Genomic DNA, 21,386 nt, shown 5'->3' with positions numbered 1-21,386 from the left:
GTGTGAGCAGCATGAAGTCACTGACCAATGTTGGATCTCAGGGATTTTGGGATGACACAGCGATAGCCTTTGAAGACTATGCCATCCCGTGTTGTGAGTTCGTCACGGACTTTGAAGTATGCAGCGCTTCAGGCGGGCATTCTTGTGTGGTTTCTGGCCATCCCGTTGTGGTTTGTTGTATGACCAGTTGTAGTGTGGAGTCACTTGCAGTTTTGCGTTGTATGGTAGTCAGTCCGTGTTTGGAGAGTGGGAGACAGTCCACCATGTGGCTGCATTCCATTGCAATTTCTGTCGGTGATCTCTCCACGTTTTCGAGGTATGCGCGCGGGAGGGTGTCTGCTAGGTACATTTCTTTTCCTGGTTGATATTTTATTTCGACGTCACATTGGTTGAGCCGAATGAGCAGACGGTGTTGTCACTTGGGTGCTGCAGATAACGGCTTGCATCATATAGCAACCAAAGGCTTATGGTCTGTCCATAGTGTGATCTTGCGACCCTATACATATTGATGGTTTTGTTCCATTCCGAAGACTTGAGCGAGCAGCTCCTTTTCAATTTGAGAGTATCGCGTTTCTGCTGGAGTGAGCGCTCGGCTCGCGTATGTGATTGGTTGTCCCCGTTACAGAAGGACAAACCTAAGACCCTTGCTCGAAGCATCTCCTTGACCTTCAGTTACAAGTTTGTGGTCAAAGTACCCGAGCACTGGAGAATCTGTCACGCGTTGTGTGATAGCTTCAAACGTTTTGTCTTGTTTTTCACTCCATTTACAGACCATGTCTTTATGAGTAAGCCATCACAATGGCTCGCTGAGGGCTGAAAGATCTGGCAAGAATTTTGCGAGGTACTTTGTCATGTCGACAAATCGTTGTACACCTGCGACATCCTGCGGTTTCTGCATTTCGTTGATTGCGACCACTTTGTTTCGGTTGGCTTTGAGTCCATCATGAGACAGTATGTGTCCCATGTATTTCACCTGGGAGCTCTTGTATTCGAACTTATCGAAGTTTAGTTTGATGTTTGGCTCTCTGCATCTCTGCATGAATTTGCATAAGTTTGCATCATGATCGTGATTGGCTGCTTTAAGTGTCTCACCACGTCCAGTGATCAAGCTATCATCTACAATCTTGTAGACTCCATCTAGACCCTCGAAGTTCTGGTCTAGTTTCTGCTGGAAGATTTCTGGGGCAGGACTGATGCCAAATGGCATTCTATTACATTGATATCGTCCCCATGGAGGCTGGAAGGTCGTGAGGTAGGAGGATTCTGTGTCTAGTTCACATTGCAAGAAACCCTCCTTGCAGTCTGCTTTAGTGAAGACTTTTACATTTGACATCTGTGGCAAGATGTCATCGATCACAGGAAGTGGATAGTGTCCACGTTCAGGGCATTGTTCAGATGTTGAGGGTCGATACATACTTGTATCTTTCCATTTGGTTTTTGTACAGTCACTAGAGTGGATACTCAGTCCGTCGGTTCAACAACTTTCATGATGATTTGTCATTCTTTCAAACAATCGAGTTCCTCTTTCAGCATTTGTTTGATCGCTATTGGTACCCGTTTGGGTGGCATTACAGCTGGTGTCGCTGATTCATTAAGTTCAAGGTGAACTGTCCCTGGCATGTGTCCAAGTCCCTTAAACACATCCAGATATGCATTGTGGACATCAGTTTTTGATGCTAGCGAGACGTTTGCCTTGTTAGTAGTTTGCGATTCGCGTGGTTCATTTACCACCGCGATATTCTGATGCTGCACTTTTATCAGTTGTAGCTATTGAGCAGTGCGTGAGCCAATCAGTGGGGCACTTTGACCCTCAATGATCACAAAGGGTACAACGTACTTTGCTTGTTCTTTGTAATTTCCAGTGGCATATTACAAGTCCCTACCAATGGAATGGTTGCATGGTTGTCTTTTAGAGACAGTATTGTCTTAGATTCTTTTATCTTTAAGCCTTTCAGTAAGTATATAAGTATCTAAGAGGTAGTACATTGCATGTGGCCCCACAATCTATTTGCATTTTTATCATTTGACCTTTAATGGAGAAGATAGCCATAATCTTGTTAGGATACTTTCTCTCAGCTTTGTCCTTGATTGTTCGATCAACTTTACGAAGCATCTTTACAATCATGACTTCAAAATCAGAATCATAACTCTCTTTATGTAGTGCATGAACCTTTGGCTTGCCCTTATATTTAGGGTTATGTGTAGACTTCGGCCTCGATCCACTCTGTCTGCACTTTTGAGAAAAGTGATTTACTTTGCCACAACTTGTGCAGGTTTTCCCATAGGCTGGGCATTTAGTTTCTGACAGCTCATGTCTTGACACAATATCTGCAAGTGTTCGTGAACTCTTTGTCTGTGAATTCTTTCTTTGTGGGTCAGGGTTTCTGTCTGACAGCTTTAGCATCTTCAGAGTCTGTTTTAGTGAGCTTCATGGATTTCATTTGTGCAACTGTGGTCTCTGTAGCTTTACAGAGCATCACATTTATCGAGTGTTCGGCTTAATTCTTGCAACAGCCTCTTACGCAGAGTGTTATCAGATATTCTGTAGACCATGTGGTTTCTGATGAAATCATCCCTCAAATTGGCGAAATCACATGACGATGCTAGCTCTCTCACTTTCACGAGATATCTGTCAAATCGCTCGTCCCCTTGTACCCAGTCGTTAAACTGGAACCGTTCATTGATGATGTTGGTTTTACCTTTACACTGCTCTTCCCAGAGCTTCAAAATAATCTCCATTTCCTGTTTGTCTTCCTCTGATTTGAAGGGAAGATTATTATGGCTATCTCGGGCATCGCTGCCAATGCAGTGATAAACATTGCAACCCTAACTCGCTGGTTATTCCACAATATTCCTGATAATTTCAGGGCTGTCCCACAGCTGTTTGAATTTTTTCCAGTTGGTTTTCTCGACGGTCACCTGCGATGGAGGTGGGAGGAATGTGTGCGGGAGTTGGCACCGTGGTGGTCATGGTACTCGCTACAGTTTGGGACTTTGTGTTTGTCACATACATGTCCACAGTTCAAATACCCCGAGGACCAGAACAAGTCTAACAGTAAAATATCCTGGCCCTGTAATTGTAGAAATACTTTTTTAATCGTGGCTCCACAATAACTCATGCCACTTTAAGATTATTTTACTAATGCCTCTAGATTATTTTAGAAGCTTATGACTATTTATCGCCCTTCATGGATCCACGCGCGATGCGTAGGAAGCACGCTCTGCACTACACTGCTTAACGTCGATTTCCATCGGCTCGAAAAGGTCACAGTTCCAATATTTTGGTCGTGGATGCGTTCGATGAAAGATCGGAAGTCTCCCACTTCTGACACCATGTATTTTATAGTCTCTTGGACACTCTTAGTTCAACTTAACTCTATTTTTTTTTTTGCCAATTCTTGTCAGATCAACTCTAGCGCCAAAGATAACTTTGCGCAATTTACGCTTGATCTTAGCCAAAAGGCCGAGAGGGGAAGCTGCACCGTTCCTGGATACACTGCAATACCAGGTCGGTGCCTGGACTGGACGGGGCAAGCCCCTGATCCAGCTCCCTGTCCAAAAAACAATTTAATATCAGGTCCCCATAGGGGATATTAAACTGATAAGAACAGATACTACACTTGATCTTAGCCAAAAGGCAGTTGGGAGATCTCAGACGGATATGTGAAGCTTAAGATGGCGTTCCTTCACACACCCTCCCTCAATGCAGCTCCCTACACCTCCTAGCTAGAGGGCGCTATACATTATCGACACCTCCTAGCTAGAGGGCGCTATACATTATCGACACCTCCTAGCTAGAGGGCGCTATACATTATCGACACCTCCTAGCTAGAGGGCGCTATACATTATCGACACCTCCTAGCTAGAGGGCGCTATACATTATCGACACCTCCTAGCTAGAGGGCGCTATACATTATCGACACCTCCTAGCTAGAGGGCGCTATACATTATCGACACCTCCTAGCTAGAGGGCGCTATACATTATCGACACCTCCTAGCTAGAGGATGCTATACATTATCGACACCTCCTAGCTAGAGGATGCTATACATTATCGACACCTCCTAGCTAGAGGGCGCTATACATTATCGACACCTCCTAGCTAGAGGGCGCTATACATTATCGACACCTCCTAGCTAGAGGACGTTATGCACTATCGATACAATCGCCACATTCCCGTGGGTAATCAGGGATGGGCAATAAATGCTGGTGCCCATCCTGTGCATGAACAATAGAAACAATTGTAAGATTACAGGGGAGGGCGCCCTCGATGATGATGAGGCCCGAGGCCCAATGGCAGATGCCCCTCGGGCCTGTCCATTCAGGTGCGGGGATGGCTCCTTGTGTCCCCCTGTGTGCCCGTTTATGGGCAAACCCGAATGTATTGGCCATTAACTGGTCATTATTCTCAATGATGCTTGTGGGATCTTGATGAGCTAAACTCGTGGAACAATTGCCTACTTAACAAGAGTAACCACACTTCAAAAGTAATTCACTGGATGGAAGCACTTTGGTATATCCTGAGGTGCCATATACAAACAAGGCATAGATTTAAAGTCATTGGGGGGAGGTTTAGAGGGGATTTGAGGCGAGTTTTCTTCACCCAGAGGGTGGTGGGATCTGGAACTCACTGCCTGAAAGGGTGGTAGAGGCAGAAACCCTCACCACATTTAAAAAGTACTTGGATGTGCACTTACAGAGCCGTAACCTACAGGGCTACGGACCAAGAGCTAGAAGGTGAGATTAGGCTGGATAGCTCTTTGTCGACCGGCGCGGACACGATGGGCCGAATGGCCTCCTTCTGTGCTGTAAATTTCTATGATTCTATGACTCTATAATTTCTTTAATTAAATTTCAACCAGTTAAACCTACAAAATTTCTTCAGCTCAAATCTTTCTTTTTTTTTAATGTATTCGTTCCTGGGATGTGTGCGTCGCTGGCCAGGCCGGCATTTATTGCCAGTCCCTAATTGCCCCTTGAGAAGGTGGTGGTGAGCCGCCTTCTTGAACCGCTGCAGTCCGTGTGGTGAAGGTGCTCCCACAGTGCTGTTAGGGAGGGAGTTCCAGGATTGTGACCCAGCGACGATGAAGGAACGGCCGATATATTTCCAAGTCAGGATGGTGTGTGACTGGGAGGGGAACGTGGAGGTGATGGTGTTCCCATGGACCTACTGCCCTTGTCCTTCTAGGTGGTAGAGGTCGCGGGTTTGGGAGGTGCTGTGAAGAATGTTTTGTAACATAGTTCCGACGAGCAAGAATATGATCATTCTATTGCTGTATATACTGTTACATACGTATAACTTTTCCTTTTTCAATTCTGACTGTGATTGCGTGCACATTTGACTTCAAGGTAGAGCTTGGCTTTCTAACTATCTGCCTTTGTTTCTCTCTAGCTGTGTTTGCAAAGCAAACTACGAAGGTGATGGCTCATACTGTGAGGAACTGGAGGCCTGCAGCAGACCAGATCAAGGTGGCTGCAGTCCAAACGTGCGTACAGCTGACCAATTGTGCTGATTATTATAAATGATGCATGTTGAGAGTAGGGGTTGCCAACACTCCAGGATTAGCCTGGAGTCTCCAGGAATGAGAGATCAATCTCCCGGTCACTGCTGGCAGCAAACACCCGGGAGAAGATCAGTCTTTCATGTTCTTTAAACACCTTGGGTTTATTAGTTATACAAAATATTGGTGTTGGAGGAGGAAAAGACTGATTGAGTGGGCGGGGCGGGAGGAGGTGGGTGGTCATGTGATGAAATCTCCAGGAATACGCTTAACCAAAGTTGGCAACCCTACTTGACAGGAATACCTCTTTGACCAAACTTTTGGTCATCTGCCGTAATTTCTTCTTCTGTAGCTCGGTGTCAAATGTATCTGTTTTATCTTATAACGCTCCTGTGAAGCACCTTAGGACATTTTACTACGTTAAAGGCGCTATATAAATACAAGTTGTTGTTGATTGACGATATGTAGATTTGATAAGGCTAATAGTATTTCTATTCGTATTGTCCGCCACCAACTAGATTAGCATAATTAGTAAATGGAGTGAATTGATACTTTTTTGTTCTTGATTTATATAATTACATTTTTATTAATGTTAGTACTTTAAGGGGAGGGGAATTGTAGGGGGAGTGTTTTCCGCTCCAGAACTCCCGCCATTTTATAGATGGCAATAGTCTCAGAAGTGATTCCATTGACAGGGAGCTGCTCCTGACGTCTGTTGATTATAAAACGTACCGTGACTTCCGGCCACCCCCGAGAGCCCTCCGACCCCGGCACCAGCTGACAGCCGCGATCCCAGTATTTGCCACCGATAGATGTGCTGCAGCAAACTTACCATCGGCACGGGGAAACTGGGGGTCAAGGGTCGGCTCAGCTCTGGGATTGGGGAACTGGGGGTCAAGGTTCGGCTCAGCTCTGGGATTGGGGAACTGGGGGTCAAGGGTCGGCTCAGCTCTGGGATTGGGGAAACTGGGGGTCAAGGCTCGGCTCAGCTCTGGGATTGGGGAACTGGGGGTCAAGGGTCGGCTCAGCTCTGGGATTGGGGAAACTGGGGGTCAAGGGTCGGCTCAACTCTGGGATTGGGGAACTGGGGGTCAAGGGTGGTTCAGCTCCAGGACGGGGAACTGGGGGTCAAGGGTCGGCTCAGCTCTGGGACGGGGAACTGGGGATCAAGGGTGGCTCAGTTCTGGGATTGGGGAACAAATACGGCTGATGGGTGAAATGAAGCAAAAAGCTCAGACTGGAAATCTCACTTGGGGGGTTGGGGGGGGAGAGGGGATGGAAATCCAGGCATAAATGGAGGTCCCCTGATTTCCATGCCTGCTGGTGGATACCCACGCAACTGGGGAGCACCAATGCAAGTGGGGGGCACTTCTGAGGCTCCAGCCTTGCCCCAGAGGCTGCATACTGAAGTGGAAGCGTGGTTGGTCAGAGAGTGGTGCCGGTACCCACCATTTCCCCCGTCTCCCCCTCCCCCTCCCCCCCCCGTCCCCCGCTTCACCCCAGAAAGAAGCAACAATGCCCCCTTTCACAAAAGGGCTGCACATACATAACATTGAAATATTGGTTGGTTTCCTTTGGCTGGGGCAACAGTGGGCACTCTGGCACGTCTCGGCTCACCAGGTGTGCCCACGCACCCAGCTGACGGGACGCGGGAACTCCCAGCGTGGGGACTGAGTCTCCATTGCTTGGCCCCACCCTCTCCTACATCACTGACCTTGTAAGGGTAGTGCACAGGGGCTGTTCACCCCCACTTCTCAACAAGGCCTCACGGAAATACCGCACGCAAGCCGGGAGCCTGGCGTATCTGGGGTCCGCCCCACTATCCATCCCTTCCCTTTCCTGCACACTGCCGGTGGAGTCACTGGGGGGCTGCGTATCCAGGAACACTCAACTTCCCGGTCCACTACTGCCATCTTAGTTTGGGGCTAGTTTGGACTAAAGAGGATAGTGCGATAAGCTGAAAGTTGGCACCACTGCACGGAATTTCATTGTTGAGCAGCCAGGTGTCGACAGGCAGGAAACTCCCGCTGTGTGTGGGCAAACTCCCGCTGTGTGTGGGCAAACTCCCGCTGTGTGTGGGCAAACTCCCGCTGTGTGTGGGCAAACCCCCCCGCTGTGTGTGGGCAAACCCCCCGCTGTGTGTGGGCAAACCCCCCGCTGTGTGTGGGCAAACCCCCCGCTGTGTGTGGGCAAACCCCCCGCTGTGTGTGGGCAAACTCCTGCTGTGTGTGGGAAAACCCCCCCCGCTGTGTGTGGGCAAACGTCACTGTGTGTGGGAAAACCCCCCCGCTGTGTGTGGGCAAATGTCACTGTGTGTGGGCAAACCCCCCCGCTGTGTGTGGGCAAACCCCCCGCTGTGTGTGGGCAAACCCCCCCCGCTGTGTGTGGGCAAACCCCCCCCCCCCCGCTGTGTGTGGGCAAACGTCACTGTGTGTGGGCAAACTCCCGCTGTGTGTGGGAAAACCCCTCCGCTGTGTGTGGGCAAACGTCACTGTGTGTGGGCAAACCCCCTGCTGTGTGTGGGCAAACCTCCCGCTGTGTGTGGGCAAACTCCCGCTGTGTGTGGGCAAACCCCCTGCTGTGTGTGGGCAAACCCCCCCGCTGTGTGTGGGCAAACCCACTGCTGTGAGTGGGCAAACTCCCGCTGTGTGTGGGCAAACAGACCAGGCTGCTCCGTGCCAAGGAATGCTGCACCATGGAGAAAATTGCCTGTTTCTGTTACAAGATTTTGCTGCTCCACAGACATTCTGTGCCGAGAATTATTAATAAGAGTGTTCCTGGATACGTAGCCCCCCGTGACTCCACCGGCAGTGTGCAGGAAAGGGAAGGGATGGATATTGGGGCGGACCCCGGATACGCCAGGCTCCCGGCTTGCGTGCGGTATTTCCGTGAGGCCTTGTTGAGAAACAGGAGCAGGAGTGGGCCATACGGCCCCTTGAGCCTGCTCCGCCATTTAATACGATCATGGTCGATCCGATCATGGACTCAGGTGTGACACATTGCCAGATTTTTAAATCTAAATATACAAGAGTAAGTTTACTCTCTGGTTATATTCAATGTTATTTTTGCCACTTTCCGTGCTGTAAATACTATGTGAACTGATCTGGCTCGAGCACATAAAGGATTATCGGGTCCTACTCTTGTCTGCAAAAACTGCTCACTATTCCACAATCATTCTGGAATGCAAAGATAACCCCCTGGCTACTATTCTCTACTGCTAACTGTCTTCTTAAACCAGTCTCCCCTGTCTCCATTACACTCGCCTACAGTGGCTCCCGGTTAAGCAAAGCCTCGATTTCAAAATTCTCATCCTTGTTTTACAAATCTCTCCATGGCCCTCACCCCTCCCTATCTCTGTAATCTCCTCCAGCCCCACAACGCCCCGAGATATCTGCGCTCCTCAAATTCTGCCCTCTTGACCATCCCTGATTATAATCGCTCCACCATCGGTGGCCGTGCCTTCTGTTGCCTGGGCCCCAAGCTCTGGAACTCCCTCCCTAAACCTCTCCACCTCTCTTTCCTCCTTCAAGACGCCTCCTTAAAACCTCCCTCTTTGACCAAGCTTTTGGTCACCTGCGCTAATTCCTTGTTATGTGGCTCGGTGTCAAATTTATCTGTTTTGTTTATAACACTGTTGTGAAGTGCCTTGAGACGTTATACTCATTAAAGGTGCTATATAAATACAAGTTGTTGTTGTTATTGTTGAAAATTATGTAACAAGAATGGAAAAGAATGGACATGGTGAAATATTATGGACGCTATTTAAGCCTAACTCTCCCGGTGGGAAACTGACGCGATTTATACCCGTCGTACATCCGGCCAATTTCCCTCTCCATTGAAGTCAACAGAGAGTAAATTCGGGCGGTTTAATCCGATCGTGCCAATTTCCCGCTGCGTGAGTTAACTTAAAATTGCGCCCATAATATTTCACCATTTCTATTCTTTTCCGCTGTTGTTAAATAGTTTACCAAATGTTTACAGCAGAGGACCAGGCCATTGGGCCCACCTGGGTCCGTGCCGGGGTTCATGCTCCACACCAGCCCCCTCCCACCCCTCTTCATCTCACCCCATCACCATATCCCTCTATTCCTTTCTCCTCATGTGTTTATCCAGCCTCCCCTTAAATACATCGAAAGTATTCGCCTCGACCCCTCCCTGTGGCAGCGAGTTCCACATTCTCACCCCTCTCTGGGTAAAGAGCTTTCTCCTGAATTGGATTCATTAGTGACTATTTTATATTTATGACCCCCAGATTTGGTCTCCCCACAAATGGAAACACCTTTTCTACGTCGACTCGATCAAACCCTTCCATAATCTGAAAGACCACGATCAGGTCCCCCCATTGGTCTTCCCTTTTCTCCAGAAAGGAGCCCCCACCTGTTCAATCTTACCGATACGTATAACCGCTCTGTTGTTCTTTCATTTGTTTTTCAACTTAACTTTTCCTTATAATATCCTTTTGAAGATAAGGGACTTAAGGGTTATGGGGAGTGGGTGGGGAAGTGGAGTTGAGTCCAGGATCAGATCAGCCATGATCTTATTGAATGGCGGAGCAGGCTCGAGGAACTCCTGCTCCTATTTCTTATGTTCTTATGTTATTTCTATCTTATGTTTTATGCACACGTTTGAAAGGGATGAGCTGCCACCATGTACTTGTTACTTTGACCTTTTATCTACACGATTCATTGGCAGGCTGAATGTATTAAGACAGGATCAGGAAGATACTCGTGTGACTGTTTACCTGGGTGGACAGGAGACGGGGCGGACTGCAGTGAGATCAATAACTGCCTGCTGGGGAACCAAGGAGAGTGCCATCCCAATGCAAACTGCATCTACTTGGGGCCAGGCCAGGTAAGTGTAAAAGATTAGTTTCCTTCATCATTTTCTCTCCTCCTCTCTTCATTGACGACTTCCTGTGTCAGCCTTGGCTCAGTGGGCAGCACACTTTCCTGAGTCAGTAGGTTGTGGGTTTACAGTCCCACTCCAGAGACTCGAGTGCCAATACCGAGGGAGAGACATTAAACCGAGGTCCCGGACTGCCCTCCAGATGGATGTAGAAGATCCTATGTCTGAATGACAGCGCCTTTTGCAATGCAGCATTCCCTCAGTACTGCACTGGTGCAGTCTAGACTTAGCAACATAAGGAGCAGGAGTAGGCCATACGCCCCCTCGAGCCTGCTCCGCCATTCAGTAAGACCATAGCTGATCTTCGACCTCAACTCCACTTCCCTGCCTGTAATGTGTACCTGTGAGAATGCTTTGTAGAGCTGTTGAGTTGGGAGTGGCTTAGCCAGTTACGTGATGTTCACAAGACTCAATAAAACCCCAGCCAGTTGGGTTCGGGGGATCCACGATGGGGCAGGTGGTTGTGAGCCTGGTGGATGAACCGGTAATGTGTAGTGTGATTGTTAAACCTTTGCTATAAACCAACTAGTTCTTAATAGCAATGTGTTGCTATGAATTCTTCAACAAAGAACCCATGAAGCAAATACATTACATCGCCCTATCCCCATCTCCCTTAATTGCCCAACATTATCACAACTTTATGATTAGAGGTGAGAGTGCTACCACTGAACCACATTGAGCTAGTCTTACAAAGGAGCATCCAATCGGTGATGGTCATTGAAGTTGTCGATTGTGCAATCAATATTTTAAATAAAAATCACCAGAATCGGTTTTAGTGAATTCCAAATCTTATTTCGGGTGACACCTCTTAACAACCGATTTTGACAGCAATGGATTGTCAAGCACTGTTATTATTGAGGTTTCCATTTATTAACAGAATGACTGTGAGTGCAAGAAAGGCTTTCGTGGTAATGGCATAGAATGCGAGCCGATAAATCCATGTTTGGAGGAAAATGGAGGGTGCCATTATCTGGTGAGTTGGCCTGGATTACACGGGATATACGGCACAGAAACCGTCCATTCGGCCCAACCAGTCCACGCCGGCGTTTATGTTCCACTCGAGCCTCCTCCCGTCTTTCCCCATCTAAATCTATCAGCATAACCCTCTATTCCCTTCTCCCCCATACGCTTGTCCAGCCTCCCCTTAAATGCATCGATACTATTCGCCTCAACCCCTCCCTGAGGCAGCGAGTTCCACATTCTCACCACTCTCTGGGTAAAGAAGTTTCTCCTGAATTCCCCATTGAATTTCTGGGTGACTATCTTATATTGATGGCCTCTAGTTATGCTCTTCCCCACAAGTAGAAACACTCTCTCTGTATCCACTCGGTCAAAACCTTTCATCATTTTAAAGACCTCTATTAGGTCACCCCTCAACCTCCTCTTTTCAAGAGAAAAGAGACCCAGCCTGTTCATTGTTTCCTGATATGTATACCCTCGCATTTCTGGTACCATCCTTGTAAATCTTCTCTGCACCCTCTCCAGTGCCTCTATATCCTTTTCATATTATGGCGACCAGAACCATACACAGTACTCTAAGTGTGGTCTAACCAAGGCTTAGCATAACTTCCCTACTTTTCAATTATAGAATTAAACCCGAGTGCTTGGTTTGCTTTTTCTATGGCCTTGCTAACCTATGTCGCAACTATTTGCGATTTGTGTATTTATACTCTGATATCCCTATATTCCTCTACCCCACCGAGACACGCCCCCTCTAAGTAATAAGTGGCCTCCCTATTCCTCCTACCAAAATGGGTTGGGGAGCTCTATCCTGTCTGGGGTCTGAAGTCAGAATGGCTCGAATTACACTTTGCAAAGTCACTCAGAACTTTGGTGGGGCGGTTCCAGTCACACATTCCAGAGAAACTTCTGGATGTGGCTTATCCTCTAAAGGGACCAATCAGCAATCAGGCCATGTAATAATGCAGAGCCAATCAGAGCATTTTTCTAGTTCAAATAGCTCCTTCCAAATGTAATACCTCACATTTATTTGTGTTGAACTTCATTTGAACCTGCTGAGTTCTGGTTCACTGGGGTGGGAAAGCAAGGTAACCAGAAGTCCAGGGGGCATGAATTCAACCCCAACGTGTCCGATTTACAGGCGTGAAACTGGCGCAACATTAACCAGTTTACCGGAGCGACAGAGCTCACTGAGCGCGTGCGTTCGGGCCGCTGCTGTAACCGTTGGGGCTTTAGGCATCCCTGGCACCCGCCTGCAATGGGAACGCGGGGCCCTCCTTCCCAATATGGCAACGAGGGCCCCGCTCCCGTTTCTGGGAAATCCATTTAAAGCAATCGGAGTTGGCCAGGCGCAAAATTCCGACCAGATTTTCAGGCTCTTCTGCGGCCTGGCCTGGCCGGGGGTGGGGGGGGTCCTCGGAGGGAGGCCGTGGAAGAAACCGGCAGGTCAGCCATTTTGTTTTGTCAAACTGACCTTAAGGCAGAGCGAGGAGGAGCAGGAGCCATGTTATTGTGGGCCCCACACGTTCACCCCCTCTTCCCCCTCCCCATCCCAGACTTACCTGTGGGCCCACAAAGTGCCGAGCGAGCCTAAATTTGAAGGGCCCAGATCTGCCATCCCTGCATAGGAACAGACTTTTTTTTAAGGAACAGCACTAATTGATTTTATAAAACCATTTTGATTCTGTGAAAACTGCAATCCGTTCTGAAATTCTCCAAGGGTATAATTCGACCAACGGCCACTCGATTGACGACTGGAGTTTCCAGAATTTAGTACCACCAGCGCGAGGACCAATTTAAGATGGTCGTCGGGCCTCTCTCCCCTGGCGCACGTGTCTAGCACAGCCACCATTTCACCGCCATTGTCAAGCTCTATCTCGGGGTTAGCCAATCCTCCAGCATTGCCCTGGAATCAAGTGCAGGCAGCGGAAGGAGCGTGCGGCAAACCAGACTCCCCACCCACCCTTTTCCCTCAACCACTGTCTGTCCCACCTGTGACAGACTGTAATTCCAGTATTGGACTGTTCAGCCACCCGAGAACTCACTTTCAGAGTGGAAGCAAGTCTTCCTCGACTCCGAGGGACTGCCCATGATGATGATGACTGCCCTGGAATCTCCAGGAATTGACAATTCACCTCCAGGTCATTGCTGCAAGCAACAATTTGGGAGAAAAAGCAAAGAGACGATTAAAACAAATGATCGTTTGACATTTCTGTTCATCAGTTGTAAAAATGTAGAGTTGGTTAAAGAAAAGGCTATTTGGTTGCTAGTGAAGAATCATCCAATGAAGAGTCTGTTTGCTTTCCGATTGGCTGTGGAAAAGTGGGGCACCATGAGGATGGGTGCGTTGGGCGACCAATGGGGGGAGGTCATGTGATGACACCAAGAATACGTCCAACCAGAGTTGCCGACCCTCGCTCTATCCAATTTAGGCCCCGCTCCTCCCCCCCACAAAGTTATATCCATGGAGAATTTCAGACTGGATTGCAGTTTTCACAGAATCAAAATGTTTCTTATACAAACAATTAGTACCGCTAACAAAACCTACCTCTTTGACCAAGCTTTTGGTCACCTGCTGTAATTGCTTCTTTTGTGGCTCGGTGTCACATTTATCTGTTTTGTCTGTAACACTGCTGTGGAGCGCCTTGAGACGTTTTACTACGTTAAAGGCGCTATATAAATACAAGTTGTTGTTGTTGCTGTTTAAAAACAAAGGGTTGTCATTATGCACCAAACAGACCACTATGTTACGCTAGAAATTATTCCGTCCTCAGTAGCGTCCCATTTCTGGTGGGATCCCCAACAGACATTTGCTCAACTCTGCTATTTCAAGCAAGCCTTAAACAAATCGTACTTTCTAACCAGTTCTCTGAAAAAGAAACATTAAAGTCTACAGACTGACATCTACATTAAAAAAATAATTCTCTATTAAAGATACTTTTTATTTTACTGCTCATTCAATAATCAGCTTCAAATATATTGGCAGGCAACTTGTACACATATATCTCCAGGAATCAGGACATGTACCTGTCCACAGGGATATGTGGGAGATGGTGTGATATGTTACGGCAACGCAGTCAAGGTAAGCAAGTTATTACAGACCTCGGTTCAAAAATGTTCACTAAAGTTTTTCTTATTCGTTCCTGGGATGTGGGCATCGCTGGCCAGGCCGGCATTTATTGCCCATCCCTAATGGCCCCTTGAGAAGGTGGTGGTGAGCCGCCTTCTTGAACCGCTGCAGTCCGTGTGGTGAAGGTGCTCCCACAGTGCTGTTAGGGAGGGAGTTCCAGGATTGTGACCCAGCAACGATGAAGGAACGGCCGATATATTTACAAGTCAGGATGGTGTGTGACTGGGAGGGGAACGTGGAGGTGGTGGTGTTCCCATGCACCTGCTGCCCTTGTCCTTCTAGGTGGTAGAGGTCGCGGGTTTGGGAGGTGCTGCCGAAGAAGCCTTGGCGAGTTGCTGCAGTGCATCTTGTAGATGGTACACACTGCAGCCAGGGGGCGCCGGTGGTGGAGGGAGTGAGTGTTGAAGGTGGTGGATGGGGGGCCAATCAAGTGGCTGCTTTGTCCTGGATGGTGTCGAGCTTCTCGAGTGTTGTTGGAGCTGCACTCATTCAGGCAAGTGGAGAGTGTTCCATCACACTCCTGACTTGTGTCTTGTCGATGGTGCAAAGGCTTTGGGTAATTACAGCATGACAAGTTTTACATAGGCACTTCCCATTATAAAAGCGGACATAAAGAGCGACAATGGGAAAAGTTGATCGGAAATGTTCGCAGACGCAATATTTTACATATAACGATTCTCACTAGTTGGAGCATGATTGAATAAAAGTCAGGCCCTGATTGAAAACAAGCCTGCATTGTTTCCCTCAATGAAGTTAGATCCTAATGATATCGAAATGCTACGATTGAATGATACGTAAGTTACCTAATTCACCTACTGACCAATATGCACAGATTCCAAGCATAAGAACATAAGAAATAGGATCAGGAGTCGGCCATTCAGCCCCTCGAGCCTGCTCCGCCATTCAGTCACATCATGGCTGATCTTCGACCTCAACTCCACTTTCCCGCCTGCTCCTTACAACCCTTGATTCCCTTAGTGTCCAAAAATCTATCGATCTCAGCCTTGAATATACTCAGAGACTGAGCCTCCACAGCTCTCGGGGCAGAGAATTCCAAAGATTCACCCCCCTCTGAGTGAAGAGATTTTTCCTCGTCTCCGTCCTAAATGGCCAACCCCTTATCCTGAGACTGTGACCCCTGGTTCTAGACTCCCCAGCCCGGGGGAAACATCCTCCCTGCATCTACCCTGTCAAGCCCTGTAAGAATTTAATACGTCAATCTCTAGTAGCATTGCCCTCAGAGGGCATTCGTAATGCTGCAGGGAAAGGTTTTCAGTTTAAGATGCTCCATCTAGTGGGAGAAATGCTCCACTGCAGGCGTGACTGTGACACAGGGTGGCAATGCTTCAAGGAGGGCATGGCATACATAGCAACTTGAACATATTGCAGCTGCAATAAAAGATTACATCATTGTTAGTAAATAATCTGAAAGACTCGTGATGTGTATGACACTATTTTCACTTCACTTTCTAGACCTTATCCTTCATTCCGGAGGCAGCAGAATTTCTCAAGTGGGTGAATGTAAGTCCTGCAGTCTAAACCAATGTGTTTTCCTTTTGAAAAATGTTGTTCACGATAAAATAACTTTCATTTGGCTCAGTGGGCAGCACACTTGCCTCTGAGTCTGGAATGATTTGGGTTCCGGTCCCACTCCAGGGACTCGAACACATAAATCTAGGCTGACACTCCCAGTGCAGTACTGAGGGAGTGCTGAACTGTCGGAGGTGCCGTCTTTCAGATGAGACGTTAAACCGAGGCCCCGTCTGCTCTCTCAGGTGGCTGTAAAAGATCCCAGGGCATTATTTTGAAGAAGAGCAGGGGAGTTATCCCCGGTGTCCTGGGGTCAATATTTATCCCTCAATCAACATAACAAAAACAGATTATCTGGTCATTATCACATCGCTGTGTGTGGGAGCTTGCTGTGCGCAAATTGGCTCCGCATTTCCCACATTACAACAGTGACCACACTCCAAAAGTACTTCTTTGGCTGTAAAACGCTATGAGACGTCCGGTGGTCGCGAAAGGAGCTATATAAATGCAAGTCTTTCTTTTGTTTTCCCACCCCCTCCGCAGCCATGTAATCCCCTGAGGGAGGCAAAAAAAACAAAAAGGGGGGGGGTGGAATTCTTCTTTGACCCCCCCAGGAGACCCTGATAAAGTGAAAATTCTCTTCATCTAAAATTTGTCATTCTCTCTTGTTCAGGAGGCTGACCAAAAGCGACTGCTGTCGGAGATGGCCAATATCACACTGCTTGTGCCGTCTCAGAAGGCCACTGATGCCATTGATGGAGACAGCAGAGAATACTGGCTCAGAGCAGACCAGCTGCCAAACCTGGTGAAGTGAGTTCATGATCTTTGCAGCTTGAAATGTCAACTTGCAGGGAGGCAGTTCACTGAACCGCGCATGTAATGTGCATAAAGCGTAGAGTTAAAGCTTTGATATGTTTATTCATTATGACAATCGCCGCGCTGTACACACTGATTTCTGCTTTTAGTATATATGCAAGTTCAAATATACACTACAACAACAACAACTTGCATTTATATAGCGCCTTTACTGGAGTAAAACGTCCAACAAAATCTGACACCGAGCCCCATAAGGAGATATTAGGGCAGATGACCAAAATCTTGTTCAAAGAGGTACGTTTTAAGACGAGGGGAGGGGTTTAGGGAGGGAGCTCCAGAGCTTGGGGCCCAGGCAACAGAAGGCACGGCCACCGAAGGTGGAGCGATTATAATTAGGGATGTTCAAGAGGGCAGAATTAGAGCAGCGCAGACATCTCGGGGGTTGTGGGGCTGGAGGAGATTACAGAGATGGGGAGGGGTGAGGGCATGGAGGGATTTGAAAACAAGGATGGGAAATTTAAAATCAAGGTGTTTTTAAAAAAATGTTTTCCATGGGATATGGACGTTGCTGGCAAAGCCGGCATTTATTGCCCACCCCTAATCGCCCTTGAGAAGGTGTCATTGCTTTTTATGTCTCACTGGGCCATTTCAGAGGGCGGTTAAGAGTCAACCCCATTGCTGTGGGTCTGGAGTCACACATAGGCCAGACCGGGTAAAGGCGGCAGATTTCCTTCCCTAAGGGCATCAGTGAACAAGATGGGTTTTTATGACAATCTGTAGTTTCGTGGTCACCGTTACTGACACTGGCTTTTTATTCCAGGTTTATTTCATTAACTGAATTTAAATTCCCCAGGTGGGATTTGACCTCGTATCTCGGGATCATTGGTCCCGGCCTCTGGGTTACTGGTGCAGTAACAGAACCACGATGCTGCAGGTTCCTGTGCACAAACTGAACCATGCCCCCGCTCCCCAAATTCGGCCCGGTGATTTTGCACCTGGCCAAGTCAGCTCACTCCTAGATGTAGATAAGGCCCAGAAACAATCCCTGTTAGTCTTGGTTCAGGTACGAAAACGGCCTAGAGGAGGCTGAGGGGAGATTTAAGGTAGGTGTATAAAATGATAGAGTGGATAGGAAGGACCTGTTTCCCCTTAGCAGAGGGGTCAACAACCAGGGGGCATAGATTTAAAGTAATTGGGGGGAGGTTTAGAGGGGATTTGAGGGGAAATGCCTTCACCCAGAGGGCGGTGGGGGTCTGGAACTCTCGGCCTGAAAGGGTGGTAGAGGCAGAAACCCTCACCACATTTAAACAGTACCTGGATGTGCACCTGAAGTGCCGTAACCTACAGGGCTACGGACCGAGAGCTGGAAAGTGGGTAGTTCTTGGTTGGCCGGCGCGGACACGATGGGCCGAATGGCCTCCTTCTGTGCTGTAAATGTCTCTGATACTACATCCACCGTGTAGCAAGGGAATGTGTCCGATGACGCGATATCTGTAGTGCCCAGAGAGCTGTCCCCTCAGTGCATTCTCCTTGATGGGCAGGACATTACCGACCCCGTGTGATGTGTCCTGGTTATTGGGTCTTTTTATTGTGTCTTTGTGCCTTTTGGTGTCTTCACTGCATTGCAATTGATAAAAGTTAACCCAGCTTTTATTTACTGCAGTCGCTTATATGGCCTTTATGTGTATTTTCCTGTAGGTATCATGTGTTACAAGGAGTTTACAGCCTCACAGATCTTCTGAATGTTTCATCGAATTCACTGACAACAACCATGCCAGGCAGTGTAGTATCCCTCGCGAAACAGAATGAGGTAAGTATTGTCCTTTGGAAAATAAATTCACAGCACCTCCTTAATTTCACAGCAATGTATTTTTAAATTCATACAGTAGGTCTGTTTCCCGTATTTATCTGTCCAATAATCTTCTAACATGTAGCAGCTTTCTCAGGAGAAAACATAACACCTAATGGGCATTAGTGCAAATCCCATCCTTCCCCAACTTTCAAAGTTACCGGCCCCCTGTTTGACCATTATTGTTCATTCCTGGACAGGTAAAAAACGCGGTGTGTGTGTCGGGGCGGTGTGTGTGTCGGGGCGGTGTATGTGCCGGGGCGGTGTGTGTGCCGGGGCGGTGTGTGTGTCGGGGCGGTGTGTGTGTCGGGGCGGTGTGTGTGTCGGGGCGGTGTGTGTCGGGGCGGTGTGTGCCGGGACGATGTGTGCCTCGGGGCGGTGTGTGTCGGGGCGGTGTGTGTCGGGGCGGTGTATCTCAGGGCAGTCTGTGCCGGGCCGGTGTGTGTCGGGGCGGTGTGTGTCGGGGCGGTGTGTGCCGGGGTGGTGTGTGCCGGGGTGGTGTGTCTCGGGGTGGTGTGTGCCGGGGCGGTGTGTCTCGGGGCAGTGTATCTCGGGGCAGTCTGTGCCGGGCCGGTGTGTGTCGGGGCGGTGTGTGTCGGGGCGGTGTGTGCCGGGGTGGTGTGTCTCGGGGTGGTGTGTGCCGGGGCGGTGTGTCTCGGGGCGGTGTATCTCGGGGCAGTCTGTGCCGGGCCGGTGTGTGTCGAAGCGGTACGCCTGGGAGGTGCGTCGGGGGGAGCAGTGTGCCGGGCCGGTGTGTCGGGGCGATGTGCTGAGGTGTTGTGTTGGGGCAATGCTCTGTCTCGGTTTAGTCTTCGTACAGACAAACAAAGATGTGAAGATGTCGAGCAGGGAAAGACAGTGGGTCCATCAGTCTGGCCCCACGCTCACGATGCCTCAACAGTCAGTAACCAGTGGACATGGAGTTATGGTAAAACAACCAGAGGGGGAGATGAGGAAATATTTTTTCACGCAGCGAGTTGTGATCGGGAACGCGCTGCCTGAAAGGGCAGTGGGAGCAGATTCAATAATGACTCTCAAACGGGAATTGGATAAATACCTGAATAGGAAACATTTGCAGAGTTCTGGGGAAAGAACAGGGGGGGTCGGACTAATGAGATCGCTCCTTCAAAGAGCCGGCACAGGAACGATGGGCCAAATGGCCTCCTTCTCAGAGGTATGATTCTATGATGAGTGCTGGGGTGGTGTATCAGGGACCTGCTCCAATGATTTAGTAAGGAGGAGGAGCTAAGGGAAATCCTTATTAGTCGGGAAATTGTGTTGGGGAAATTGATGGGATTGAAGGCCAATAAATCCCCAGGGCCTGATGGACTGCATCCCAGAGTAATTAAGGAGGTGGCCTTGGAAATAGCGGATGCATTGACTGTTATTTTCCAACATTCTATTGACTCTGGATCAGTTCCTATGGAGTGGAGGGTAGCCAATGTAACCCCACTTTTTAAAAAAGGAGGGAGGGAGATAACAGGGAATTATAGACCAGTCAGCCTGACATCGGTAGTGGGTAAAATGATGGAATCAATTATTAAGGATGTCATAGCAGCGCATTTGGAAAGAGGTGACATGATAGGTCCAAGTCAGCATGGATTTGTGAAAGGGAAATCATGCTTGACAAATCTTCTGGAATTTTTTGAGGATGTTTCCAGTAGAGTGGACAAGGGAGAACCAGTTGATGTGGTGCATTTGGACTTTCAGAAGGCTTTCAACAAGGTCCCACACAAGAGATTAAAGCAAAGTTAAAGCACATGGGATTAGGGGTAGTGTGCTGACGTGGATTGAGAACTGGTTGTCAGACAGGAAGCAAAGAGTAGGAGTAAATGGGTACTTTTCAGAATGGTAGGCAGTGACTAGTGGGGTACCGCAAGGTTCTGTGCTGGGGCCCCAGCTGTTTACACTGTACATTAATGATTTGGACGAGGGGATTAAATGTAGTATCTCCAAATTTGCGGATGACACTAAGTTGGGTGGCAGTGTGAGCTGCGAGGAGGATGCTATGAGGCTGCAGAGTGACTTGGATAGGTTAGGTGAGTGGGCAAATGCATGGCAGATGAAGTATAATGTGGATAAATGTGAAGTTATCCACTTTGGTGGTAAAAACAGAGAGACAGACTATTATCTGAATGGTGACAGATTAGGAAAAGGGGAGGTGCAACGAGACCTGGGTGTCATGGTACATCAGTCATTGAAGGTTGGCATGCAGGTACAGCAGGCGGTTAAGAAAGCAAATGGCATGTTGGCCTTCATAGCGAGGGGATTTGAGTACAGGGGCAGGGAGGTGTTGCTACAATTGTACAGGGCCTTGGTGAGGCCACACCTGGAGTATTGTGGACAGTTTTGGTCTCCTAACTTGAGGAAGGACATTCTTGCTATTGAGGGAGTGCAGCGAAGGTTCACCAGACAGTTCAGAAGAATGAGTGGAGATCTCATAGAAACGTTTAAAATTCTGACGGGTTTAGACAGGTTAGATGCAGGAAGAATATTCCCAATGTTGGGGAAGTCCAGAATCAGGGGTCACAGTCTAAGGATAAGGGGTAAGCCATTTAGGTCCGAGATGAGGAGAAACTTCTTCACCCAGAGAGTGGTGAACCTGTGGAATTCTCTAAAGTTGTTGAGGCCAATTCACTAAATATATTCAAAAGGGAGTTAGATGTAGTCCTTACTACTAGGGGGATCAAGGTGTAT

At 48.3% G+C, this 21,386-nt stretch overlaps 1 protein-coding gene and 1 pseudogene across 1 annotated transcript in view; one reads left to right on the top strand and one right to left on the bottom strand.

Moving 5' to 3' along the window:
* Positions 1-21,386, top strand: part of LOC139281369 (stabilin-2-like) — a 244,136-nt gene that overhangs the window by 85,862 nt on the left and 136,888 nt on the right. The window contains exons 24-30 of the mRNA XM_070901523.1: positions 5,391-5,484; positions 10,192-10,350; positions 11,282-11,377; positions 14,351-14,446; positions 15,968-16,015; positions 16,698-16,834; positions 18,539-18,650. Of these exons, the coding sequence (XP_070757624.1) occupies positions 5,391-5,484; positions 10,192-10,350; positions 11,282-11,377; positions 14,351-14,446; positions 15,968-16,015; positions 16,698-16,834; positions 18,539-18,650 (742 nt within the window). The remainder of the gene's footprint in view (positions 1-5,390; positions 5,485-10,191; positions 10,351-11,281; positions 11,378-14,350; positions 14,447-15,967; positions 16,016-16,697; positions 16,835-18,538; positions 18,651-21,386) is intronic.
* Positions 3,472-3,650, bottom strand: LOC139225954 (U2 spliceosomal RNA; annotated as a pseudogene).

This window comes from Pristiophorus japonicus, chromosome 15 (genome assembly GCF_044704955.1).
Source record: "Pristiophorus japonicus isolate sPriJap1 chromosome 15, sPriJap1.hap1, whole genome shotgun sequence".
Taxonomy (NCBI): Eukaryota; Metazoa; Chordata; class Chondrichthyes; family Pristiophoridae; genus Pristiophorus; species Pristiophorus japonicus.
The sequence above is the reverse complement of the archived record's forward strand: the minus strand, read 5'-3'. Positions and strand labels throughout refer to the sequence as shown.